At 51.9% G+C, this 21,367-nt stretch overlaps 1 protein-coding gene across 2 annotated transcripts in view; it reads left to right on the top strand.

The window, feature by feature from the left end:
* Positions 1 to 21,367, top strand: part of LOC116956431 (uncharacterized) — a 62,694-nt gene that overhangs the window by 24,280 nt on the left and 17,047 nt on the right. Inside the window, exons 10-21 of one of the 2 annotated variants that reach the window (XM_032978024.2) lie at positions 28 to 150; positions 1,564 to 1,683; positions 3,432 to 3,554; positions 4,608 to 4,727; positions 7,266 to 7,388; positions 9,543 to 9,656; positions 11,258 to 11,380; positions 13,504 to 13,626; positions 15,529 to 15,645; positions 16,213 to 16,335; positions 17,956 to 18,078; positions 19,912 to 20,034. In XM_032978024.2, the coding sequence (XP_032833915.2) occupies positions 28 to 150; positions 1,564 to 1,683; positions 3,432 to 3,554; positions 4,608 to 4,727; positions 7,266 to 7,388; positions 9,543 to 9,656; positions 11,258 to 11,380; positions 13,504 to 13,626; positions 15,529 to 15,645; positions 16,213 to 16,335; positions 17,956 to 18,078; positions 19,912 to 20,034 (1,455 nt within the window). The remainder of the gene's footprint in view (positions 1 to 27; positions 151 to 1,563; positions 1,684 to 3,431; positions 3,555 to 4,607; positions 4,728 to 7,265; positions 7,389 to 9,542; positions 9,657 to 11,257; positions 11,381 to 13,503; positions 13,627 to 15,528; positions 15,646 to 16,212; positions 16,336 to 17,955; positions 18,079 to 19,911; positions 20,035 to 21,367) is intronic. The other variant, XM_032978025.2, reaches the window with a different exon arrangement.

A 21,367-nucleotide genomic window follows, 5' to 3' on the forward strand; every position in this document is an offset into this window, starting at 1 on the left:
GTTTCAAATGTTTCAAAACCTCTGCAGACATTGACGAGTGCGTGCTCAGCCCCAGCGTGTGCGCGGTGCACTGTGCCAACACCCCGGGCTCCTACAGCTGCTCCTGCGACCCGGGCTACGTCCTCGCCGAAGACAACAGCAAGTGCATCGGTGAGTGGAGCGAGCACCGCTGCTGTTGCCTCTGTCTCTGTCTCTCAATCATCATCATCGTCATCGTCGTCATCACGTTGGCTAGGAGATGTTAACTACCTCGCCTGGTTTACAGGAGGTCTGTGTCTCTCTCTCATCATCATCGTCGTCGTCATCACGGTGGCTATGAGATGTTAACTACCTCGCCTGGTATACAGGAGGTCTGTGTCTCTCTCTCATCATCATCATCATCACGGTGGCTAGGAGATGTTAACTACCTCGCCTGGTATACAGGAGGTCTGTGTCTCTCTCTCATCATCATCATCATCATCACGGTGGCTAGGAGATGTTAACTACCTCGCCTGGTGTACAGGAGGTCTGTGTCTCTCTCTCATCATCACCATCATCACGGTGGCTATGAGATGTTAACCACCTCGCCTGGTGTACAGGGGGTCTGTGTCTCTCTCATCATCATCATCACGGTGGCTATGAGATGTTAACTACCTCGCCTGGTTTACAGGAGGTCTGTGTCTCTCTCATCATCATCATCACGGTGGCTATGAGATGTTAACTACCTCGCCTGGTTTACGCAGGAGGTCGTGGGTTCGATCCCGAACCTGACGATGCCTGCTGCTGTATATTTGAAATCTATCTGTCTCTCTCATCATCATCATCACGGTGACAAGGAGATGTTGACTACCTCGCCTGGTACGCAGGGGTCGTGGGTTCGATCCCGAACCTGACGATGCCTGCTGCTGCTGCTGATGTAGATTTGGAATCTGCGCCTCTCTCTCTCATCATCATCATCACGGTGGCTAGGAGATGTTAACTACCTCGCCTGGTTTACAGGGGGTCGTGGGTTCGAGATCCCGACCCTGACGATGCCTGCTGCTGCTGCTGATGTAGATTTGGAGTCTATGTGTCTCTCAATCATCATCATCATCACAGTGGCTATGAGATGTTAACTATCTCGCCTGGTACGCAGGAGGTCGTGGGTTCGATCCCGACCCTGACGATGCCTGCTGCTGCTGCTGTATATTTGGAGGTTGCACGTCTCTCTCTCTCTCTCATCATCATCACGGTGGCTAGGAGATGTTAACTACCTCGCCTGGTATACAGGAGGTCGTGGGTTCGATCCCGACCCAGACGATGCCTGCTGCTGTAGATTTGGAGTCAGCATTTCTCATCATCATTATCATCACGGTGGCTAGGAGATGTTAACCACCTCGCCTGGCTACGTACGGTGCGGCAGAAGTTCAACGCACACAAACGCACGCAATGACAGCTCATCTCATTCTCTCCCGAGGAATGCTTCACGGAATCTCTCCGACGCACGCGGATTTTCCTCCCTTGTGTTTCACCCCCACCCCCTACTCCCCCCCCCACCCTACCCACCTTTACCCCCCCCCACACACACACACGCCCTCCCTACAGATGTTAATGAGTGTGCGTCGTCACCTTGCGGGCAAGTCTGCGTCAATTCCATCGGCTCGTTCGCGTGCAAGTGCCACCCGGGATTCCTTCTCAATGCAGTGGACCACAAGACCTGCGATGGTGATGAGCGGCCACGCACACAGAGTCAATGCCCCCCCCCCTCTCCCAACCACCGTATGAAGGCCGGCAACCACACCCGTCCGCCTTTGTCTAAACTCATGGCGTTGACTCACACAAAGACAAAGATCCCCCTTGTAGCCTGCGACAGGCAGCTGGGGCAAGTGCTGTTAGCGGTAGCGAGGAGCAAACCCGTCGACCCCGTACGGTTCACGTGTGCAGGGAGATTGAGTTTCCAGGTTCGTACGGCGCGCGGGCGTTTATTGAGATTATTTGTTCGTGTGTTTGTCCCCTGTGATGGGACTTTGTAGGGTGAACGTTGAGATTTATAAGGGGCACGGGGTGACCAATGAGGTCTGAGTTGGCCTGTAATAAGGTAGGGCACTGATAAGGGGTTGATAGGTTTGTAGTGGTGAGTGTAGTCGTGGTGAGTGTAGTCGTGGTGAGTGTTCTAGTGGTGAGTGTATTAGTGGTGAGTGTACACGTAGTGAGTGTACTAGTGGTGAGTGTACTAGTGGCGAGTGTACTAGTGGTGAGTGTACACGTAGTGAGTGTACTAGTGGTGAGTGTACTAGTGGTGAGTGTACACGTAGTGAGTGTACTAGTGGTGAGTGTACTAGTGGTGAGTGTAGTGGTGAGTGTACTAGTGGTGAGTGTACACGTAGTGAGTGTACTAGTGGTGAGTGTACACGTAGTGAGTGTACTAGTGGTGAGTGTACTAGTGATGATTGCCTGTTTGTAATTCTACTAAGTGTTAAACTGACTACATCGTCATTTAACACTTGGAAGTAAGAGCAGGATGCTTTCGTGACCGATATGATCCCGACATCGCGTGAGTATACAAAGTGGCGTGTGCTGCGCTGCTAACGAATGTGGCCACGTTTTTGTCAACACGTGAAAAGACCGCACGCACGCACGCACACACACACGCACACACGCACACACACGCATGCACACACATGCACGCACACACGCACACACACGCATGCACACACACGCACGCACACACACGCGCACACGCGCAGAAACAACCTCTGTTTCGGTAAAGTCACGTAGAAAAGTTTTTTTTAATGTAAATAACGATCTCACGAATGAATGAGTTGCGTGGAATTCCAGCCCATAGCGGCCGGAGGAGAGCAAATAGATTCGTGAACGAGTAGGGCGAAAGCAAGTTTTAGGTAAAATTAAGAAGTGTAATTCAACGCAACAACAGAGAGTCGGTCAACACACGGTCGAAGCATAGCCCGGTTGATTACGTTCTTACAGAAGATTGCTAAATTCGAAGTTAAGTGGGAAGCAAACATTGGCGAATCCCTCCGTGTAGAGGCGGTTCAGAACTAGCTTCGAAACTTTCTTGACTGCAGGAAGTGACTCTTTGTGTTCTTTCCGTGTTTGATTCTAATTTTAGCAATCTTTGTAAGAACGTAATCAACCAGGCTATGCGTTAACCGCGTGTTGACCGACTCCCTGATGTTGCTTTGCGTTACAAACTTCCTAATTTTTACTCAACTTGCGATTCTCCTCTGGCCGCTATGGGCTCGAATTCCACGGCAACTCATTCGTTGGTTCGATGATTATCGTTTGATTATCATTTTATTTCTACGCGCGACTTCACCGAAAGAACCACGGAGTAATTCCTGCAGTCGCTGCAGCTTCGAATTTTGTTTGAGTCGTCTTTGTTCACGAAATACTTTTTAAAAAGAGCAAACCGCTTCACCGGCCAGGGGATCTTTGTCTCTGTCTCCCGGCAGACGTTGACGAGTGTGCGGCGTCTCCGGGACCCTGCAACCAGACCTGCACCAACTCGATCGGCTCCTTCGCTTGCTCCTGCACCGCCGGATGGGTCCTAGGCAAAGACAACAGCAGCTGTGAAGGTGCGGGGAGATCTTGACCGGTCCTTGCATACACACACAGATACACAACACACACACACAACACACACACATTACACACACATAGCCACACACACAACACACACATAACACACACACACACAACACACACAACACACACACAACACACACAGACACATACACACACAACACACACACAATACACACACACCACACACACACCACACACACAATACACACACACACAACACACACATAACACACACACACACACACACCACACACAACACATACAACACACACAGACACACACACCCCAGACAGTGGTAGGGGCTGGTAGGGGTACACAGACAGTGGTAGGGGCTGGTAGGGGTACACAGGGAGTGGTAGGGGCTGGTAGGGGTACACAGACAGTGGTAGGGGCTGGTAGGGGTACACAGGGAGTGGTAGGGGCTGGTAGGGGTACACAGACAGTGGTAGGGGCTGGTAGGGGTACACAGAGACAGTGGTAGGGGCTGGTAGGGGTACACAGAGACAGTGGTAGGGGCTGGTAGGGGTACACAGACAGTGGTAGGGGCTGGTAGGGGTGCACAGACAGTGGTAGGGGCTGGTAGGGGTGCACAGACAGTGGTAGGGGCTGGTAGGGGTGCACAGACAGTGGTAGGGGCTGGTAGGGGTACACAGAGAGTGGCAGGAGCTGGTAGGGGTACACAGAGGGGGTAGGGACTGGTAGGGGTACACAGACAGTGGTAGGGGCTGGTAGGGGTACACAGACAGTGGTAGGGGCTGGTAGAGGTACACAGGGAGTGGTAGGGGCTGGTAGGGGCTGGTAGGGGTACACAGGGAGTGGTAGGGGCTGGTAGGGGCTGGTAGTGGTACACAGGGAGTGGTAGGGGCTGGTAGGGGCTGGTAGGGGTACACAGGGAGTGGTAGGGGCTGGTAGGGGTACACAGAGGGGGTAGGGGCTGGGGGTAGGGGCTGGGGGTAGGGGCTGGGGGTAGGGGCTGGGGGTAGGGGCTGGGGGTAGGGGTGCCCAGGGGTAACGGCGAGCGACTGGTGTTGACCGTTCCCCAGACGTGAACGAGTGCGCCGTCTCCAACGGAGGATGCTCCAACCTCTGCGTCAACAGCCCCGGCTCGTTCGCGTGCCACTGCCCCACCGGCTACATCCTGGCGAGCGCCTCCACCTGCGCAGGTAACAAACACGTGCCGTGGTGTCCCAGAAGGTGGGTGGGTGCGTGGCACCTCGGTGGTATTGCTGCCCATAGACTCAGTGTTCAGGGAGTGTTGAGTCCATAGGCAGTGTTGAGTCTATGGGCAGTGTTGAGTCTGTGGTGCAGTGTTGAGTCTGTGGGTAGTGTTGAGTCTATGGGCAGTGTTGAGTCTGTGGGTAGTGTTGAGTCTGTGGGCAGTGTTGAGTCTGTGGTGCAGTGTTGAGTATGTGGTGCAGTGTTGAGTCTGTGGGTAGTGTTGAGTCTGTGGTATAGTGTTGAGTCTATGGGCAGTGTTGAGTCTATGGGCAGTGTTGAGTCTGTGGTGCAGTGTTGAGTCTATGGGCAGTGTTGAGTCTGTGGTGCAGTGTTGAGTCTATGGTGCAGTGTTGAGTCTGTGGTGCAGTGTTGAGTCTGTGGGTAGTGTTGAGTCTGTGGTATAGTGTTGAGTCTATGGGCAGTGTTGAGTCTATGGGGCAGTGTTGAGTCTATGAGCAGTGTTGAGTCTATGGGGCAGTGTTGAGTCTATGGGCAGTGTTGCGTCTATGGGCAGTGTTGAGTCTGTGGGCAGTGTTGAGTCTATGGTGCAGTGTTGAGTCTATAGGCAGTGTTGAGTCTATGGGCAGTGTTGAGTCTATGGGCAGTGTTGAGTCTATGGGCAGTGTTGAGTCTGTGGGCAGTGTTGAGTCTGTGGTGCAGTGTTGAGTCTGTGGGCAGTGTTGAGTCTGTGGTGCAGTGTTGAGTCTGTGGGCAGTGTTGAGTCTGTGGTGCAGTGTTGAGTCTGTGGGCAGTGTTGAGTCTGTGGTGCAGTGTTGAGTCTGTGGGTAGTGTTGAGTCTGTGGTGCAGTGTTGAGTCTATGGGCAGTGTTGAGTCTATGGGCAGTGTTGAGTCTATGGGCAGTGTTGAGTCTATGGGCAGTGTTGGGTCTATGGGCAGTGTTGAGTCTATGGGCAGTGTTGAGTCTATGGGCAGTGTTGAGTCTATGGGCAGTGTTGAGTCTATGGTGCAGTGTTGAGTCTATAGGCAGTGTTGAGTCTATGGGCAGTGTTGAGTCTATGGGCAGTGTTGAGTCTATGGGCAGTGTTGAGTCTGTGGTGCAGTGTTGAGTCTGTGGGCAGTGTTGAGTCTGTGGTGCAGTGTTGAATCTATGGGCAGTGTTGAGTCTGTGGTGCAGTGTTGAGTCTATGGGCAGTGTTGAGTCTATGGGCAGTGTTGAGTCTATGGGCAGTGTTGAGTCTATGGGCAGTGTTGAGTCTATGGGCAGTGTTGAGTCTATGGGCAGTGTTGAGTCTATGGGCAGTGTTGAGTCTGTGGTGCAGTGTTGAGTCTGTGGGTAGTGTTGAGTCTGTGGTGCAGTGTTGAGTCTGTGGGTAGTGTTGAGTCTGTCGGTCGTGTTAATGCCCATTGACTCAATTTTGTGAAAAAGAGCTTCATAGCTCATCAGATTCCTAAATATTTAGATTAACTTTACAAGTGGAGGGCGGCTGCTGTGTGATCCCAGTTGAGTGATTAGCTGGGGACTTGTTTTGCATTGTTGAGCATAGGGGCACCTCGGTGGCTAGGAGATGTTATCTCCCTCGCCTGGTACGCAGTAGGTCGTGGTTTAGATCCCGACACTGACGAAGCCTGCTGCTGTATATTTGGAGATCTGCGTGTCTCTCTCTCTCATCATCATCATCACGGTGGCTAGGAGATGTTAACTACCTCGCCTGGTACGCAGGAGGTCGTGGTTTAGATCCCGACACTGACGATGCCTGCTGCTGCTGTATATTTGGAGATTTGCGTGTCTGTCTCTCTCATCATCACGGTGGCTAGGAGATGTTAACTACCTCGCGTGGTGTACAGGAGGTCGTGGTTTAGATCCCGACACTGACGAAACCTGCTGCTGCTGTATATTTGGAGTTTGCGTGTCTCTCTCTCTCCCCGCGGTCGCGTGGATTTTTCTCCGGCTCCTCCGGTTCCCCCCCTCCACCCCCCCTTCACATTTAGAGTCAATGTCACGCGTTCATAGTATTTGGCTGCTAGAAATGTACACGCGATAAGCCACTTCGTTAAGCTATTTATTGGTGGCCGGCTCGCTCATGACAACGAGCTTATAGGGCTCAGTGGGCATGACCTGGTAAAATAATAGAAAAAAAATAACTTAGTTTGCTCTTTTAGTTTGAGTGATTTTTCGGGGGAATTGTTTGGAATCGTTTAGCAGAGGGGCGTGAGATGTCACCTCCCTCGCCCGCTACGCACGAGGCCGCGGACTTCTACTCTCTATATTTTTGCCCGCATATTTTGGGCGGACAGCGTGTCTCTCGCTCTCTCTCCCCCGAGGCTCGCGTGGATTTTGTGTCGGGGGGCCCCCTCCGCTCACCCCCTCTCCACTCATTCAGAACGGAGAACGCGGAGGGCTAGCGGAGTGGGGGGTGGGGGGTGGGGGGTGGGGGGTGGGGCGGTGGGCGGTGAAGGTCTCGCGTCATTATCGTTCATCGGCGTTCGGGGACTCGCCCTTTGTTCCCGCGTGCTTCTGCAGACGACAACGAATGCGCCAAAGTTCCACCTCCCTGTAACGGGACCTGCACCAACAACGCCGGCAGCTACTCCTGCAGTTGTGGGTCCGGTCTGGCCCTGGCCTCGGACGGTCACTCCTGCATCGGTGAGTGGGAGGGGGACTTGCTGGTGGATCCCTTTTTTATTTTTTATTTTTTATATTTTTTTTTTTTATTTTTATTTTTTAATTTTTTATTTTTTATTTTTTTATTTTTTATTTTTTTATTTTTTATTTTTCAAACGAAGCGATACAAAATGAGTGGTGGGTCCCGGACACAAAGCGGAGAGTTGAGACACGCCAGGGGGGTTATTTTCAGTCGGCGTTTGTTGACTTGAACACCGGTGGTGCTGACGGACGAGACCAAGATCCCGCCGCCGTATATAGCCTGCGGCAGGCTGTCGGGGCAAGTGCTGTCAGCGAGTAGCAGCACCTACGAAGGCCGGCACGGTGGCACACCAAGGGGGTGGGGTAGTCAGCACCTCGCCCGCCCGCCCGCCCGCCCGCCCAGTAGCGATGTTCACTACACACTGCACCAGGCACTCATTTAAGGCTGAGTCAGCGTAGCGCTAACCGCTGCACTACCGCTGCACTACCACTGCACTACCGCTGCACTACCGCTGCACTACCGCTGAACCAGTAACTCGTTGGCACGTTCCGGATTACGTGAGAAAACCCTTCGCTACACTCCTGGGTTTTTTTCAGTTGTGTCACGTAGTAGGTATAAAATAAAATAAATCGCGACGCTTCGATGGCAACACAAGCATTCATCATCAGGTGGGACAACCACAGCAAGGGAAATGTTTTTGCCGAAGTGATTTTTTTTCCTTGCTGTGGTTGTCACACCTGATGATGATGATTGCTCGTGTAGGCGATCGAAACGTCGCCGATTTGCTTTATTTCACAGCTACTACCCACGTCATGACTTTACCGAAAGAACCAAAGAGTATGGATCGCTGCAGTCACGAAAGCTTCACATCTAAACCCTTTGCTAATTGGACGTGTGTCGGGATGGGTGTCCGGTTTATACGACGCAACATTGATAACGTACTCTTGGTTCTTTCGGTAAAGTCACCACCACGTAGAAGGGGAACAATAACATAATAAAAATATAAAACAATAAAATTGTTATTCTTGGTTCTTTCGGTAAAGTCACCACCATGTAGAAGGGAAACAATAAAATAATAAAAATATATGAAACGATAAAATTCTCACGACGTTTCGACTGCAACACAAGAAGCAATCATCATCAGGTGTGTGAAAACCACAGCAAGAAAATTTGGAAAAAAGTGGCGGTGTTTTTTTAACGTTAGCACCACAGAGAGCGATTTGACAGTTTGTTCAGATGGACGAGTCCATCTATGTTCGGAAAAGAGGAGGGGGGAGACGAAAATAATGGATGCGGTCTGAAAGCCACCTTAAGCGTGATCAATCAATTAAGACCCGAAATGGTTTATCAAATCCTTCCAATGATTGCTAAGCCAGAATCCATCTTCTCGGTTGAAATTGCCTCCGTGTTTGTATATGTGGATAGCCTCATGAACGAATCGCTCTCCGTGGTGCTAACGTTAAAAAACGCCACTTTTTTAAAAATTGTTCTTGCTGTGGTTTTCACACCTGATGATGATTGCTTGTGTTGCAGTCGAAACGTCGTGAGGATTTTATTGTTTTATATTTCTTTATTATTTTACTGTTTCCCTTCTACGTGGTGGTGACTTTACCGAAAGAACCAAGAATAACACTTTTATTGTTTTACAATAATTTCATTGTTTTATATTTTTATTATTTTATTGTTTCCCCTTCTACGTGGTGGTGACTTTACCGAAAGAACCAAGAATATGAATCCCTGCAGTCACGAAAGCTTTAAATAAAAAATGAACATTGATATTGACGCCATCTCTAACCAAAAACGCAGAACAGAAACCACGTTTATTACTCCCACAAGGTGGGGGAGGTGGGGGAGGTTGGGGGTGGTCCCTAGTCGTGAAATAAAATGTCAAGCAATAGCAACGTCATTACACCTGGGAGTTGGGACTGACCAATGTACGAGATGCAGCGGCGAACGAACATCAACATCCTGCGGCATCGTGGTGCCGTGAGCGGTGTAGCACGAGATCCCCAAGGCGAAAAAAACGCACCGGCAGATTTTAAAATTCCCCGCTCTCACCCACCCACCCCAAACCCCCGTTTTTAATCTCATCTCCCGACGCGTCTTTCCGTTGTCGCTAACTCGATCTTCTGTTTTTGTTTGAAACCACCCAGACGTTGACGAATGTCTCTCGTCGCCGTGCAACCAGAACTGCGTCAACGACTTCGGGTCCTTCCACTGCACCTGCAACCCCGGATTCGTGCTCAGCGCGCCCACGACGTGCACGGGTAAAACACGGGTCACGTGGTTAGTGGGGGGGCCACGCTTTCACACGTGTAGCACAGGCCACGTGGTTAGTGGGGGGCCACGCTTTCACCCGTGTAGCACAGGCCACGTGGTTAGTGGGGGGCCACGCTTTCACGGGTGTAGCACAGGCCACGTGGTTAGTGGGGGGCCACACTTTCACGTGTGTAGCACAGGTCACGTGGTGAGGGTGGGGGGCCACAGCGTCACGCGTTCAGAGCCTTCGCCTGCCGCTGTGCGTAGCTCGACGCGATGATGATGCTGATGATGATGCTGATGATGAGCCCGCTTCGTTGAACGAGCTGTATGGCCCAGTGTGCCTTACCCGGTCAAGTGAAAGTCACGCACAGGCGTCACACGTGTGGGGAGCGGTGGTGCAGCGGTTAGCGCTACGCCGCTCGCGTTCCGAACCCGGCTACGACCCGATGTTCGATTTCCCGCTCACGGCCACCGAACGCCGCCAGTGGCGATTCCCTGAACCGGTCCCGGGCCTCCTCCCCCTAGGTCGGCTCGGCCTCAACTGAGCACCTGGTTCGCTGTTGTTAAACATCGCCAGTGGGGGAGACAAAGGCGGCCGGGCGTGGCTTTGGCCAGCCACCCACCCTCTCGTGTGCCACGGATGCCGTACTTTGCAGGCGCTGCTGCTGCTGCTGCTGCTCGCTAGCAGCACTTTCCCACAACGATCTGTTGAAGGCTACACGGGGGATCTTTGTCTCCCGGTGGACGTTGACGAGTGAGCGTGTTGACCGACTCCCTGATGTTGCATTGCGTTACAAACTTCCTAATTTTACTCAACTCGATAGTCTCCTCCGGCCGCTATGGGCTGGAATTCCACGGCAAACTCATTCGTTCGTGCGATGATTATTATTATTATTTGTATTCTTGGTTCTTTCGGTAAAGTCACCACTACGTTAGAAGAGAAACAATAAAATAATACAAAATATAAAGCAATGAAATTCTCACGACGTTTCGACTGCAACACAAGCAGCAATTCATCATCAAGGTGTGAAAACCACAGCAAGAACATTTAAAGAAAAACGCCACTTTTTTCTAACTTTTTTACTGTGGTTTTCACACCTGATGATGATTGCTTCTTGTGTTGCAGTCGAAACGTCGTGATAATTTAATCGTTTCATATTTTTTAAATTATTTTATTGTTTCCCTTCTACGTGGTGGTGACTTTACCGAAAGAACCAAGAATAATAATTTTATTGTTTTACAATAAGTTTATTGTTTTATATTTTTATTATTTTATTGTTTCCCTTCTACTTCTACGTGGTGGTGACTTTACCGAAAGAACCAAGAATAACAATTTTATTGTTTTACAATAATGTTATTGTTTTATATTTTTATTATTTTATTGTTTCCCTTCTACGTGGTGGTGACTTTACCGAAAGAACCAAGAATATGAATCCCTGCAGTCACGAAAGCTTGAAATCAAAGATTATTATTATTTGATTAAATTTTCATCTCTACGTCACTTCACCGAAAGGATTTCGTTTGAGTCGTCTTTGTTCACGAAATACTTTTAAAAAGAGCAAACCGCTTCACCGGCCGGGGGATCTTTGTCTCTGTCTCCCGGCAGACGTTGATGAGTGTGCGGCGTCTCCGGGACCCTGCAACCAGACCTGCACCAACTCGATCGGCTCCTTCGCTTGCTCCTGCACCGCCGGATGGACCCTAGGCAAAGACAACAGCAGCTGTGAAGGTGCGGGGAGAGAGGCATTGAGTGCAGCTCCCGGACTTGAAAGATTGTCTTGTGGGTGGGTGCGTGGGTGTGTGGGTGAGCGGGTAGGTGGGTGGGTGGGCGAGAGGGTGAGTGGGTGGGCGAGTGAGCGAATGGGTGGGTGAGTGGGTGGGTGAGTGAGCGAATGGGTGGGTGGGTGCGTGGGTGAGTGGGTGGGTGGGTGGACGAGAGGGTGAATGGGTGGGCGAGAGGGTGAATGGGTGGGCGAGAGGGTGAATGGGTGGGCGAGTGGGTGGGTGAGTAAGTGGGTGCGTGGGTGAGCGGGTAGGTGGGTGGGTGGGCGAGAGGGTGAGTGGGTGGGCGAGAGGGTGAATGGGTGGGTGAGTGGGTGGGTGAGTAAGCGGGTGCGTGGGTGAGTGAGCGAGTGGGTGAGTGAGTGGGTGAGCGGGTGGGTGGGTGAGTGAGCGAATGGGTGGGTTGGTGAGTGGGTCGGTGCGTGGGTGAGCGGGTAGGTGGGTGGGTGAGCGAGTGGGTGGGTGAGTGGGTGCGTGAGTGGGTGGGTGAGTGAGCAAATGGGTGGGTGGATGAGTGAGCGGGTGGGTGAGCGAGTGGGTGAGTGAGTAGGTGGTTGGGTGAGTGGGTGGGTGAGTGAGTGAGTGGGTGAGTTAATGGGTGAGTGAGTGAGCAGATGGGAGAGTGTATCAGTGGGTGAGTTAGTGGGTGAGTGAGTTAGTGGGTGAGTTACTGAGCGAATGAATGAGTGAGTGGATGGGTGAGTGAGTGGGTGAGTTAGTGGGTGAAGAAGTGAGTGAGTTGGTGATTGAGCGGGTGAATGAGTGAGTGAGTGGGTAGGTAAGTGTGTGAGTGGGTGAGTTGGTGGGTGATTGAGTGGGTGAGTTAGTTGACGATTGAGTAAGTGAGTAGGTGGGTGAGTGTGGTGAGTTAGTGGGTGAGTGAGTGGGTGAGTGGGTGGGTGAGTGAGCAGGTGGGTGAGTGAGCGGGTGAGTGAGTGAGCGGGTGTGTGAGTGAGCGGGTGGGTGAGTGTGTAAGTGGGTGAGTTAGTGGGTGAGTGAGTGGGTGAGTGGGGTGGGTGAGTGAGTGGGTGAGTGGGTGGGTGAGTGAGCAGGTGGGTGAGTGAGCGGGTGGGTGAGTGAGGGGTGAGTGAGTGAGCGGGTGTGTGAGTGAGCGGGTGGGTGGGTGTGTGAGTGGGTGAGTAAGTGGGTGAGTGGGTGAGTGGGTGGGTGAGTGAGCAGGTGGGTGAGTGAGCGGGTAAGTGAGTGAGCGGGTGAGTGAGTGAGCGGGTGTGTGAGTGAGCGGGTGGGTGAGTGTGTAAGTGGGTGAGTTAGTGGATGAGTGAGTGGGTGAGTGGGGTGGGTGAGTCAGCAGGTGGATGAGTGGGTGAGTGAGCGGGTGTGTGAGTGGGTGAGTTAGTGGTTGAGTGAGTGAGCGGGTGGGTGAGTGTGTGAGTGAGCAGGTGTGTAAGTGGGTGAGTGAGTGAGTGAGCGGGTGTGTGAGTGGGTGAGTTAGTGGATGAGTGAGTGGTTGAGTGGGGTGGGTGAGTGAGTAGGTGGATGAGTGGGTGAGTGAGCAGGTGTGTGAGTGGGTGAGTTAGTGTTTGAGTGAGTGAGTGGGTGAGTTAGTGGTTGAGTGAGTGAGTGGGTGAGCTAGTGGTTGAGTGAGTGAGTGGGTGAGTTAGTGGGAGAATGAGTGAGTGGTTGAGTGAGTGAGTGGGTGAGTTAGTGTTTGAGTGAGTGAGTGTGTGAGTTAGTGGTTGAATGAGTGAGTGAGTGGGTGGTGTACCCTGGTGTGTGTGTGCACGTGGCACCGCGGTTAGCGCCGCTGGGCCATGAGCACGCCCGTGACCCGAGTTGGATTCCCGCTCACGGCCACCAACACCGCCGGTGACGATTAGCCTGAACCGGCCCTGGGCCTCCCCCCTCTGGTCCACTCAGCCTCAAATAAGTACCTGGGTGCGGTGTGTAGTGAACATCGCCACTGGGGAGACAAAGGCGGCCGGGGGTGGTTGCTGGCCACCCACCCTCCTCGTGTGCCACCCTGCCGGCCTGGGTAATCGCCGTTGCCTGCACTCGCCCCAACTGTGTGCTCAGTTCGACATTTGTCCATGTGTGTGGTGCTTCGTGCAGACGTTGATGAGTGTGTCCTCAACTCGTTCGGCTGCCTGGGAGACTGCGTGAACACGCAGGGAAGTTTCCACTGCACGTGCCTCAAAGGATTCCGGTTGGACGTTGATCAAAAGACTTGCGTTGGTACGTAAATGAACAGCGACCAGGCCCCTTTAGCCATATGTTATGAAGGGTCACTAAACGATACAAAAAATAAACACGTAAATATGAAAACGCGCATTTTTAACTTGTAAAGTAATTGTATTTTTTTTCATTCGCTATGCAGCCGGGTAATACGGCAAAATCGATAACCTTCAACACCCGGACGTTTGGAAAAGTCGAAGGCGGTATAGTACTGTAGTAATAGAGCAAGTGCAGGTTCATGTTGATCCTAAATGTGGAGGAGGGTGTGGGGGGGACACGGAGGAACGCGGAGAAAAACTCCTCGTGACCACGGGGAGAAAGAGAGACACACACAACTTCAAATATACAGCAGCAGCAGCAGCAGGCGTTGTCAGGGTGGGGATCGAACCCACGACCTCCTGTATACCAGGCGAGGTAGTTAACATCTCCTAGCCACCGTGATGATGATGATGATGATAGAGAGACACACAACTTCAAATATACAGCAGCAGCAGCAGGCGTTGTCAGGGTGGGGATCGAACCCACGACCTCCCTGTACACCAGGCGAGGTAGTTAACATCTCCTAGCCACCGTGATGATGATGATGATAGAGAGACACACGCAAAACTCCAAAAACACAACAGGCGTTGTCAGGGTCGGGATCGAACCCACGACCTCCATGTACACCAGGCGAGGTAGTTAACATCTCCTAGCCACCGTTATATACATTAAACCGTTTGTAACTTTTCGTGTAATTGCAACATGTTGCCATCGTGAAAAATACTGCTTTGAAATTGGGTCCACCTCTTTGAAACACCCTGTATTTGAAAGTATTTTCCCCCCTCTTCTGTACTCCGCACTCCCATGGTGTTTGCGCATCGTGTGCTTGCTGTCGTTACGTTCTGTGCCCGTGTCACCGCTACTGGACATCTGTAAAAAAATTAAAAGAGCTTGCTAGCTCATAGGATTCTTCAGCGTTAAATAAATATTCCCCGATTCTGAGATAGAGCTTGCTAGCTCATGGGATTCTTCAGCGTTACATAAATATTCCCCGATTCTGAGATGAAATCTCGGCTACACAGGGGATCTTTGTCTTGAACTTTGGGAGGAGCGGTGGTGTACGGGCGGTTAGCGCACTGCTGCACTACGAGCCTGGTGAACCCGTGTTCGGTTACTGCACACGGCCACCATCACCGGTGATGGTTATCTGAACCAGGTCCTGGGCCCCCCCCTAGGTCGACTCAGCCTCAAATGAGTACCTGGTGCGGTGTATAGTGGACATCGCCACTGGGGGAGAGACAAAGGCGGCCGGGCGTGGCGCTGGCCACCCACCCCCCTCGTGTGCCACAGTGCCGGCCTGCATCGGTGCTGCTCACGAACGGCGCTTGGCCCGACAGTCTGTTGAAGGCTGCATACTGTAGATGTGTAGTGGTACTCTCACGAGGAGCAGGAGGCACTCTATTACAGCCGTCACGGGTCACAAGGGGTAACTACGCGCTCAGTCCTCACGGCTTACTGACGCCGCCGAGAGGGGCTGAAGCAGTCAAAGAATTGACTCCAGCAGCCCGGCCGGCATCCCACTCGCAGCGACACAGCCCCGAGCCTTCGCTCGGGGGTCCCCTTTTATCCTCCCGGCGTGGCCTCGCTCCGCCCCCGGCCACGCCCCCTCCCTTCTCGAACCTCCTCGCGGGTTCCCCGTGGCTCAAGTCGCGTGCCCCCACTCATCGCCATTGCCCTACGTCCCCCCCTCTCTGGCTTATCGCGTGACCTGCTCACGGAGACGGGGCTGCGGCAACCGCAGATCCCTTTCTCGGCCAGCAGTCGGCGCTGCGCTCCACAGCGCCCCATTTCATGTCACCGCACGTGCGACGGGGGCGGGAGGGGACGACGACATCCATTGCCGTCGTGTGCGCGTCCTTGCAGATGTGTTGGAGTGCGCCAACAGCCCCTGCGCGCACACGTGCAGCGAACTGCTCGGAGGATTCCAGTGCAGCTGCATGGCCGGCTGGGAGTTGGCGCCGGACAACTCGTCCTGTATCGGTACGCAGAGGGCGAACGTCGGGGGCCCGGGGAGGCGCTGCGGTGGCAGCCAGAAGGGTCCGGGGTTTGATTCCTGACTCGGGCGCCCTGTTTCTATGTACGTTCTCTCTCTCCCCCTGTCCTGTAGAGTGAGTGGAGTTTGTGTGAGCTTCCACTGGTCTACAGAGTGAGTGAGTGGAGTTTGTGTGATCTCCCACTGGTCTACAGAGCGAGTGAGTGGAGTTTGTGTGAGCTCCCACTGGTCTACAGAGTGAGTGGAGTTTGTATGATCTCCCCCTGTTCTACAGATAAGAGTGAGTGAGTGGAGTTTGTGTGATCTCCCCCTGTTCTACAGAGCGAGTGAGTGGGGTTTGTATGATCTCTGCCTGTTCTAGTGAGTGAGTGGAGTTTGTGTGATCTCTGCCTGTCCTACAGAGTGAGTGGAGTTTGTGTGATCTCCCCCTGTTCCACAGAGTGAGTGGACTTTGTATGATCTACCCCCGTTCTACAGAGTGAGAGAGTGGAGTTTGTATAATTTTCTGTTAAGGATACACGAGGGATATCTGTCTTCGTGTGTGGTCTTTGCAGATGTGGACGAATGCAAGCTGAACAGCGACAAATGTAACCAGACTTGCGTCAACACGAATGGGTCGTACATCTGCGAGTGTCAACCTGGCTTCTCTCTCAACGCTGATCTCTTCATGTGTGACGGTGAGACACGCACACAGACGAGTGTCCACACGTGAAGCCCAACACACTCAACACTTCCCCTAGACCCAACACTGCACCATAGATGCAACACTGCACCATAGACTCAACACTGCACCATAGACTCAACACTGCACCATAGACTCAACACTGCCACTCATAGACTCAACACTGCCACTCATAGACTCAACACTGCACCATAGACTCAACACTGCCACTCACAGACTCAACACTGCACCATAGACTCAACACTGCTCATAGACTCAACACTGCCACTCATAGACTCAGCACTGCCACTCATAGACTCAACACTGCACAATAGACTCAACACTGCTCATAGAATCAACACTGCTCATAGACTCAGCACTGCCACTCATAGACTCAACATTGCACCATAGACTCAGCACTGCCACTCATAGACTCAACACTGCCACTCATAGACCCAGCACTGCACCATAGACTCAGCACTGCACCATAGACTCAACACTGCCATTAGTCTCAACACTGCCCATAGACTCAACACTGCCTATGGACTCAACACTCCCTGTAGATTCAGCGATACTCATAGCCTCAACCCTGGCCCTGTACATGAAGCAGCCCACTTTCCTAACTGCATTCCATTCCTCTCTCGAAGTCTCACCTATTCTCCATCCCCCATTCCCTATCCCCCTTGCCCCTCCACTCCTTGCCATAACCTCCACTACCCTTCCCTAACCCCCAAGGTAGCCTTCAATCAAGGCCACCACAATACTATCCAGCCCACCACAATACTATCCAGGCCACCACAATACTATCCAGGCCACCACAACACTATCTAGGCCACCACAATACTATCCAGCCCACCACAATACTATCCAGCCCACCACAATACTATCCAGGCCACCACAATACTATCCATGCCACCACAATGGTACCCTGACCACCACAATACTATCCAGCCCACCACAATACTATCCAGCCCACCACAATACTATCCAGGCCACCACAATACTATCCAGGCCACCACAATACTATCCAGCCCACCACAATTCTATCCAGCCCACCACAATACTATCCAGGCCACCACAATACTATCCAGGCCACCACAATACTATCCAGGCCATCACAATACTATCCAGGCCACCACAATACTATCCAGCCCACCACAATACTATCCAGCCCACCACAATACTATCCAGGCCACCACAATACTATCTAGGCCACCACAATACTATCCAGCCCACCACAATACTATCCAGCCCACCACAATACTATCCAGGCCACCACAATACTATCCAGGCCACCACAATGGTACCCTGACCACCACAATACTATCCAGCCCACCACAATACTATCCAGGCCACCACATTACTATCCAGCCCACCACAATACTATCCAGGTTACCACAATACTCTCCAGGCTACCACAATACTATCCAGGCCATCACAATACTATCCAGCCCACCACAATACTATCCAGGCCACCACAATACAATCCAGCCCACCACAATACTATCCAGTCCATCACAATACTATCCAGGCCACCACAATGGTACCCTGACCACCACAATACTCTCCAGGCCACCACAATACTATCGAGGCCACCACAGCGCTAACGTACGCTCATGCCCATTTCGTTTGACAGACATCAACGAGTGCACTGGTGGCACGGCCCCCTGCCAACAGATCTGCACGGACTCCTACGGGTCGTATGCCTGCTCGTGCAACCCTGGATTCTTGCTGTCAGCAGACAAGCACTCGTGCGTGGGTGAGTCGGCCTCGCACACAGATACAGGCAAAGGTGTCCCTCCCATGTGGCCTCTAACAGACTCCCGGGGCAAGTGCAGTTTGTGCCGTAGCACGGCACACGAGGGGGTGGGTGGGTCGTACACGTGCAAAGATAAAGGTCACCCTCATGGCCTCTAACTGACTGTCGGGGCAAGCACTGTCTGTCTGCAATGAGCAGCGCCTATGAAGGCCAGCACGGCACACGAGGGGGACGTCTGGCTGAGCCGCGCACGCGCGCATATACAGCGGCGACTCCTCCACCTACTGGACATTCGACTTGTGAACTTTCAGAGATACGAACGAACCTGGTCCGTTGTGTCCAGTTGCCGTTCGGACCGAGAGTCGTAAGTTCAACCGTCGCGAAACAGATGGCGGTGGTGGCATCTACATCTGCAGAACGTGAAGAACCAGTGGCATCTACATCTGCAGAACATGAAGAACCAGTGGCATCTACATCTGCAGAACGTGAAGAACCAGTGGCATCTACATCTGCAGAACGTGAAGAACCAGTGGCATCTTCATCTACAGAACGTGAAGAACCAGTGGCATCTACATCTACAGAACGTGAAGAACCAGTGGCATCTACATCTGCAGAACGTGAAGAACCAGTGGCATCTACATCTGCAGAATGTGAAGACCCAGTGGCATCTACATCTGCAGAATGTGAAGACCCAGTGGCATCTACATCTGCAGAACTTGAAGAACCAGTGTTATCTGCATCTGCAGAACATGAACCGGTGGCTTCTACAGGAGATTATAATTTTTTTAAAGCCATTCCGATGTTTAGTGTACATGCCGTACAACACGTTAGGAATCGCCAGGAGTGAAGTTGAACTTACAAACAGATCAACTGAGGAACACACCTCTGGAAACAACCTCGTTCGTAAGTCGAGGAGTCCCTTGGAGTGTAGTATGTATTGTAGTGCAGTGTGTACGGTAGTGTAATTTGTACAGTGGTGTAGTGTGTATATAATGTAGTATAGTAGTGTATAATATATAGTAGCACTCTACACGCCGTACAATACGTTAGGAATCGACTGGAGTGAATTTGGACCTAGGAAGAGACCTCTGGCACCTAACTCGTTCACAACTAGAGTGGTCCCTGTAGGTCAGGGGCGGGGAACGTCCGGCCCGTGGGCCGTATGAGGCCCACGAAATCATTTAGTCTCTGGCCCTGCCAAGGCAACCGCAGGCGGGACTCGAAATTCAGTAAATCTAGGAGAGCAAAACCTGGAAAAGCAGTTGCGAGTAGCGGCATCATCAATACCAGCTAACATCATCAATATCAGCTAACATCATCAATACCAGCTAACATCATCAATACCAGCTAACATCGTCAATACCAGCTAACATCATCAATACCAGCTAACATCATCAATACCAGCTAACATCATCAATACCAGCTAACATCATCAATACCAGCTAACATCGTCAATACCAGCTAACATCATCAATACCAGCTAACATCATCAATACCAGCTAACATCATCAATACCAGCTAACATTGTCAACACCAGCAAACATCATCAACACCAGCTAACATCATCAACACCAGCTAACATCGTCAACACCAGCAAACATCATCGCACGCCTCGCCAAAGAGAATCAGTTCCATCCCCATCGCATTCGGGGGCGAGTTCATCAAATGTCTGACCAAATATAACGAACTACTTTCAAAGTTGATAATTGTGTATGGGCCCGCGGGTGATGTCGTAAATATCCCGATGGCCCTTGGCATAAGGAAGGTCCCCCTGCTGTAAGTAAAACAAAAACTAAAAAAACCCCGGCGTTGCCTCACCGCTAACCCCGCCAGACGTGAACGAGTGCGACTCAGCCAACGGCGGATGCGCTCAGATCTGCGACAACACTAACGGGAGCTACGCCTGCGCCTGCAAGCCGGGCTACACGCTCAACGCCGACGGTCACCTTTGCGACGGTGAGTTGGGAGCGTGCCGGAGCGAGGGGAGCGTCCGTGGGCGAACCGCATCGCCGCCAAGCCTGGCGGCGGTACGTCGGCGGTACGTCGGTACGGCGAACTGAAACTTAAACCGGGAACTGTTTTTTGGTATTTTTTTTAGAGGCAGGGCCCCCCGCCCGCCCCCCACTGATGCGTTGGCGTGGACCTTTTTTTGCTTCTTCGGAAGTGACCCCTGGTTATCGCAAATCGGTAGCTGCTCGTCATCGTCAACGTAGCCGCGTGGGAATTCACGGCGGCTGTCAAATGAATTTCGATTTGAAGCCCCTTGTGACTGCAAGGGTTCATCGTCTTTGGTTCTTGCGGTAAGGTCACCACGTGGAATGAGAATAAAATAATAAAATAGCACAGTAAAATTCTCACGACTGTTTCGGCCACAACGCAAGCCTGCCGAAACGTCGTGAGAATTTTATCGCGTTTACTTGATTATTTTAGTCTCATTCTACGTGACTTTGCCGAATAGAACCGAGGAAGACGGTCGTCAAATACTCTGAGAGCCAAACAACTTGCGTCGCATTTCTTATTTACTTAAAGCTTTCGTGACTGCAGGGATTCATATTCTGGCCTCCAACTTATGTTACTTTTACCAGGTAAGTCCATTGAGCGATGTAGCTCTTTAGCAGACGCGGCCTCGCAAATCACAAATGATGGCCCCAACAAATCAGACTGCCTTGTTGCAGCGGTTTCTAACGCGAACAGCTTGAAAACGTTATCTTCGTTAGGCAATTCAAGTTGTAGGCATCGTTACGTTTTTGATTTTTTTTTTTAAACGCGACAAAACGATTGAGAGAAAGTAATTTTTATTATTAGAAATTCTAATTTCTGGTCTCCGGCTGCTGGGTGGGGCGATGCCTCAACGCCACCTAGAGGACGAACCGAGCCAGGGCTATGGGCTCTCGAGATGAGAGAGAGGGAGAGAAAGCGTTTGCTCGTTCGTTCATGAAATAATTCAGAATTGTTACGCCAGTGGGAAAATTATACCAATAAAGCCACGCCTTGATTAAATACGTGAGGCTGAATACACACACCCACACGCTCACCCACACGCTCACCCACACACACACCCACACGCTCACCCACACACACACACACATCCACCCACCCACACGCTCACCCACACGCTCACCCACACACTCAAACACACACTCACCCACACACTCACACACTCACCCATACGCTCACCCACACACTCACACACACACTCACCCACACACTCACCCACCCACCCACTCACACACTCACCCACCCACTCACACACTCACCCACACACTCACCCACCCACCCACACACCCAC

The sequence above is a fragment of the Petromyzon marinus genome, chromosome 65 (genome assembly GCF_048934315.1).
Source record: "Petromyzon marinus isolate PM22_M1 ecotype Great Lakes invasive population chromosome 65, UKy_Petmar_22M1.pri1.0, whole genome shotgun sequence".
NCBI lineage: Eukaryota > Metazoa > Chordata > Hyperoartia > Petromyzontiformes > Petromyzontidae > Petromyzon > Petromyzon marinus.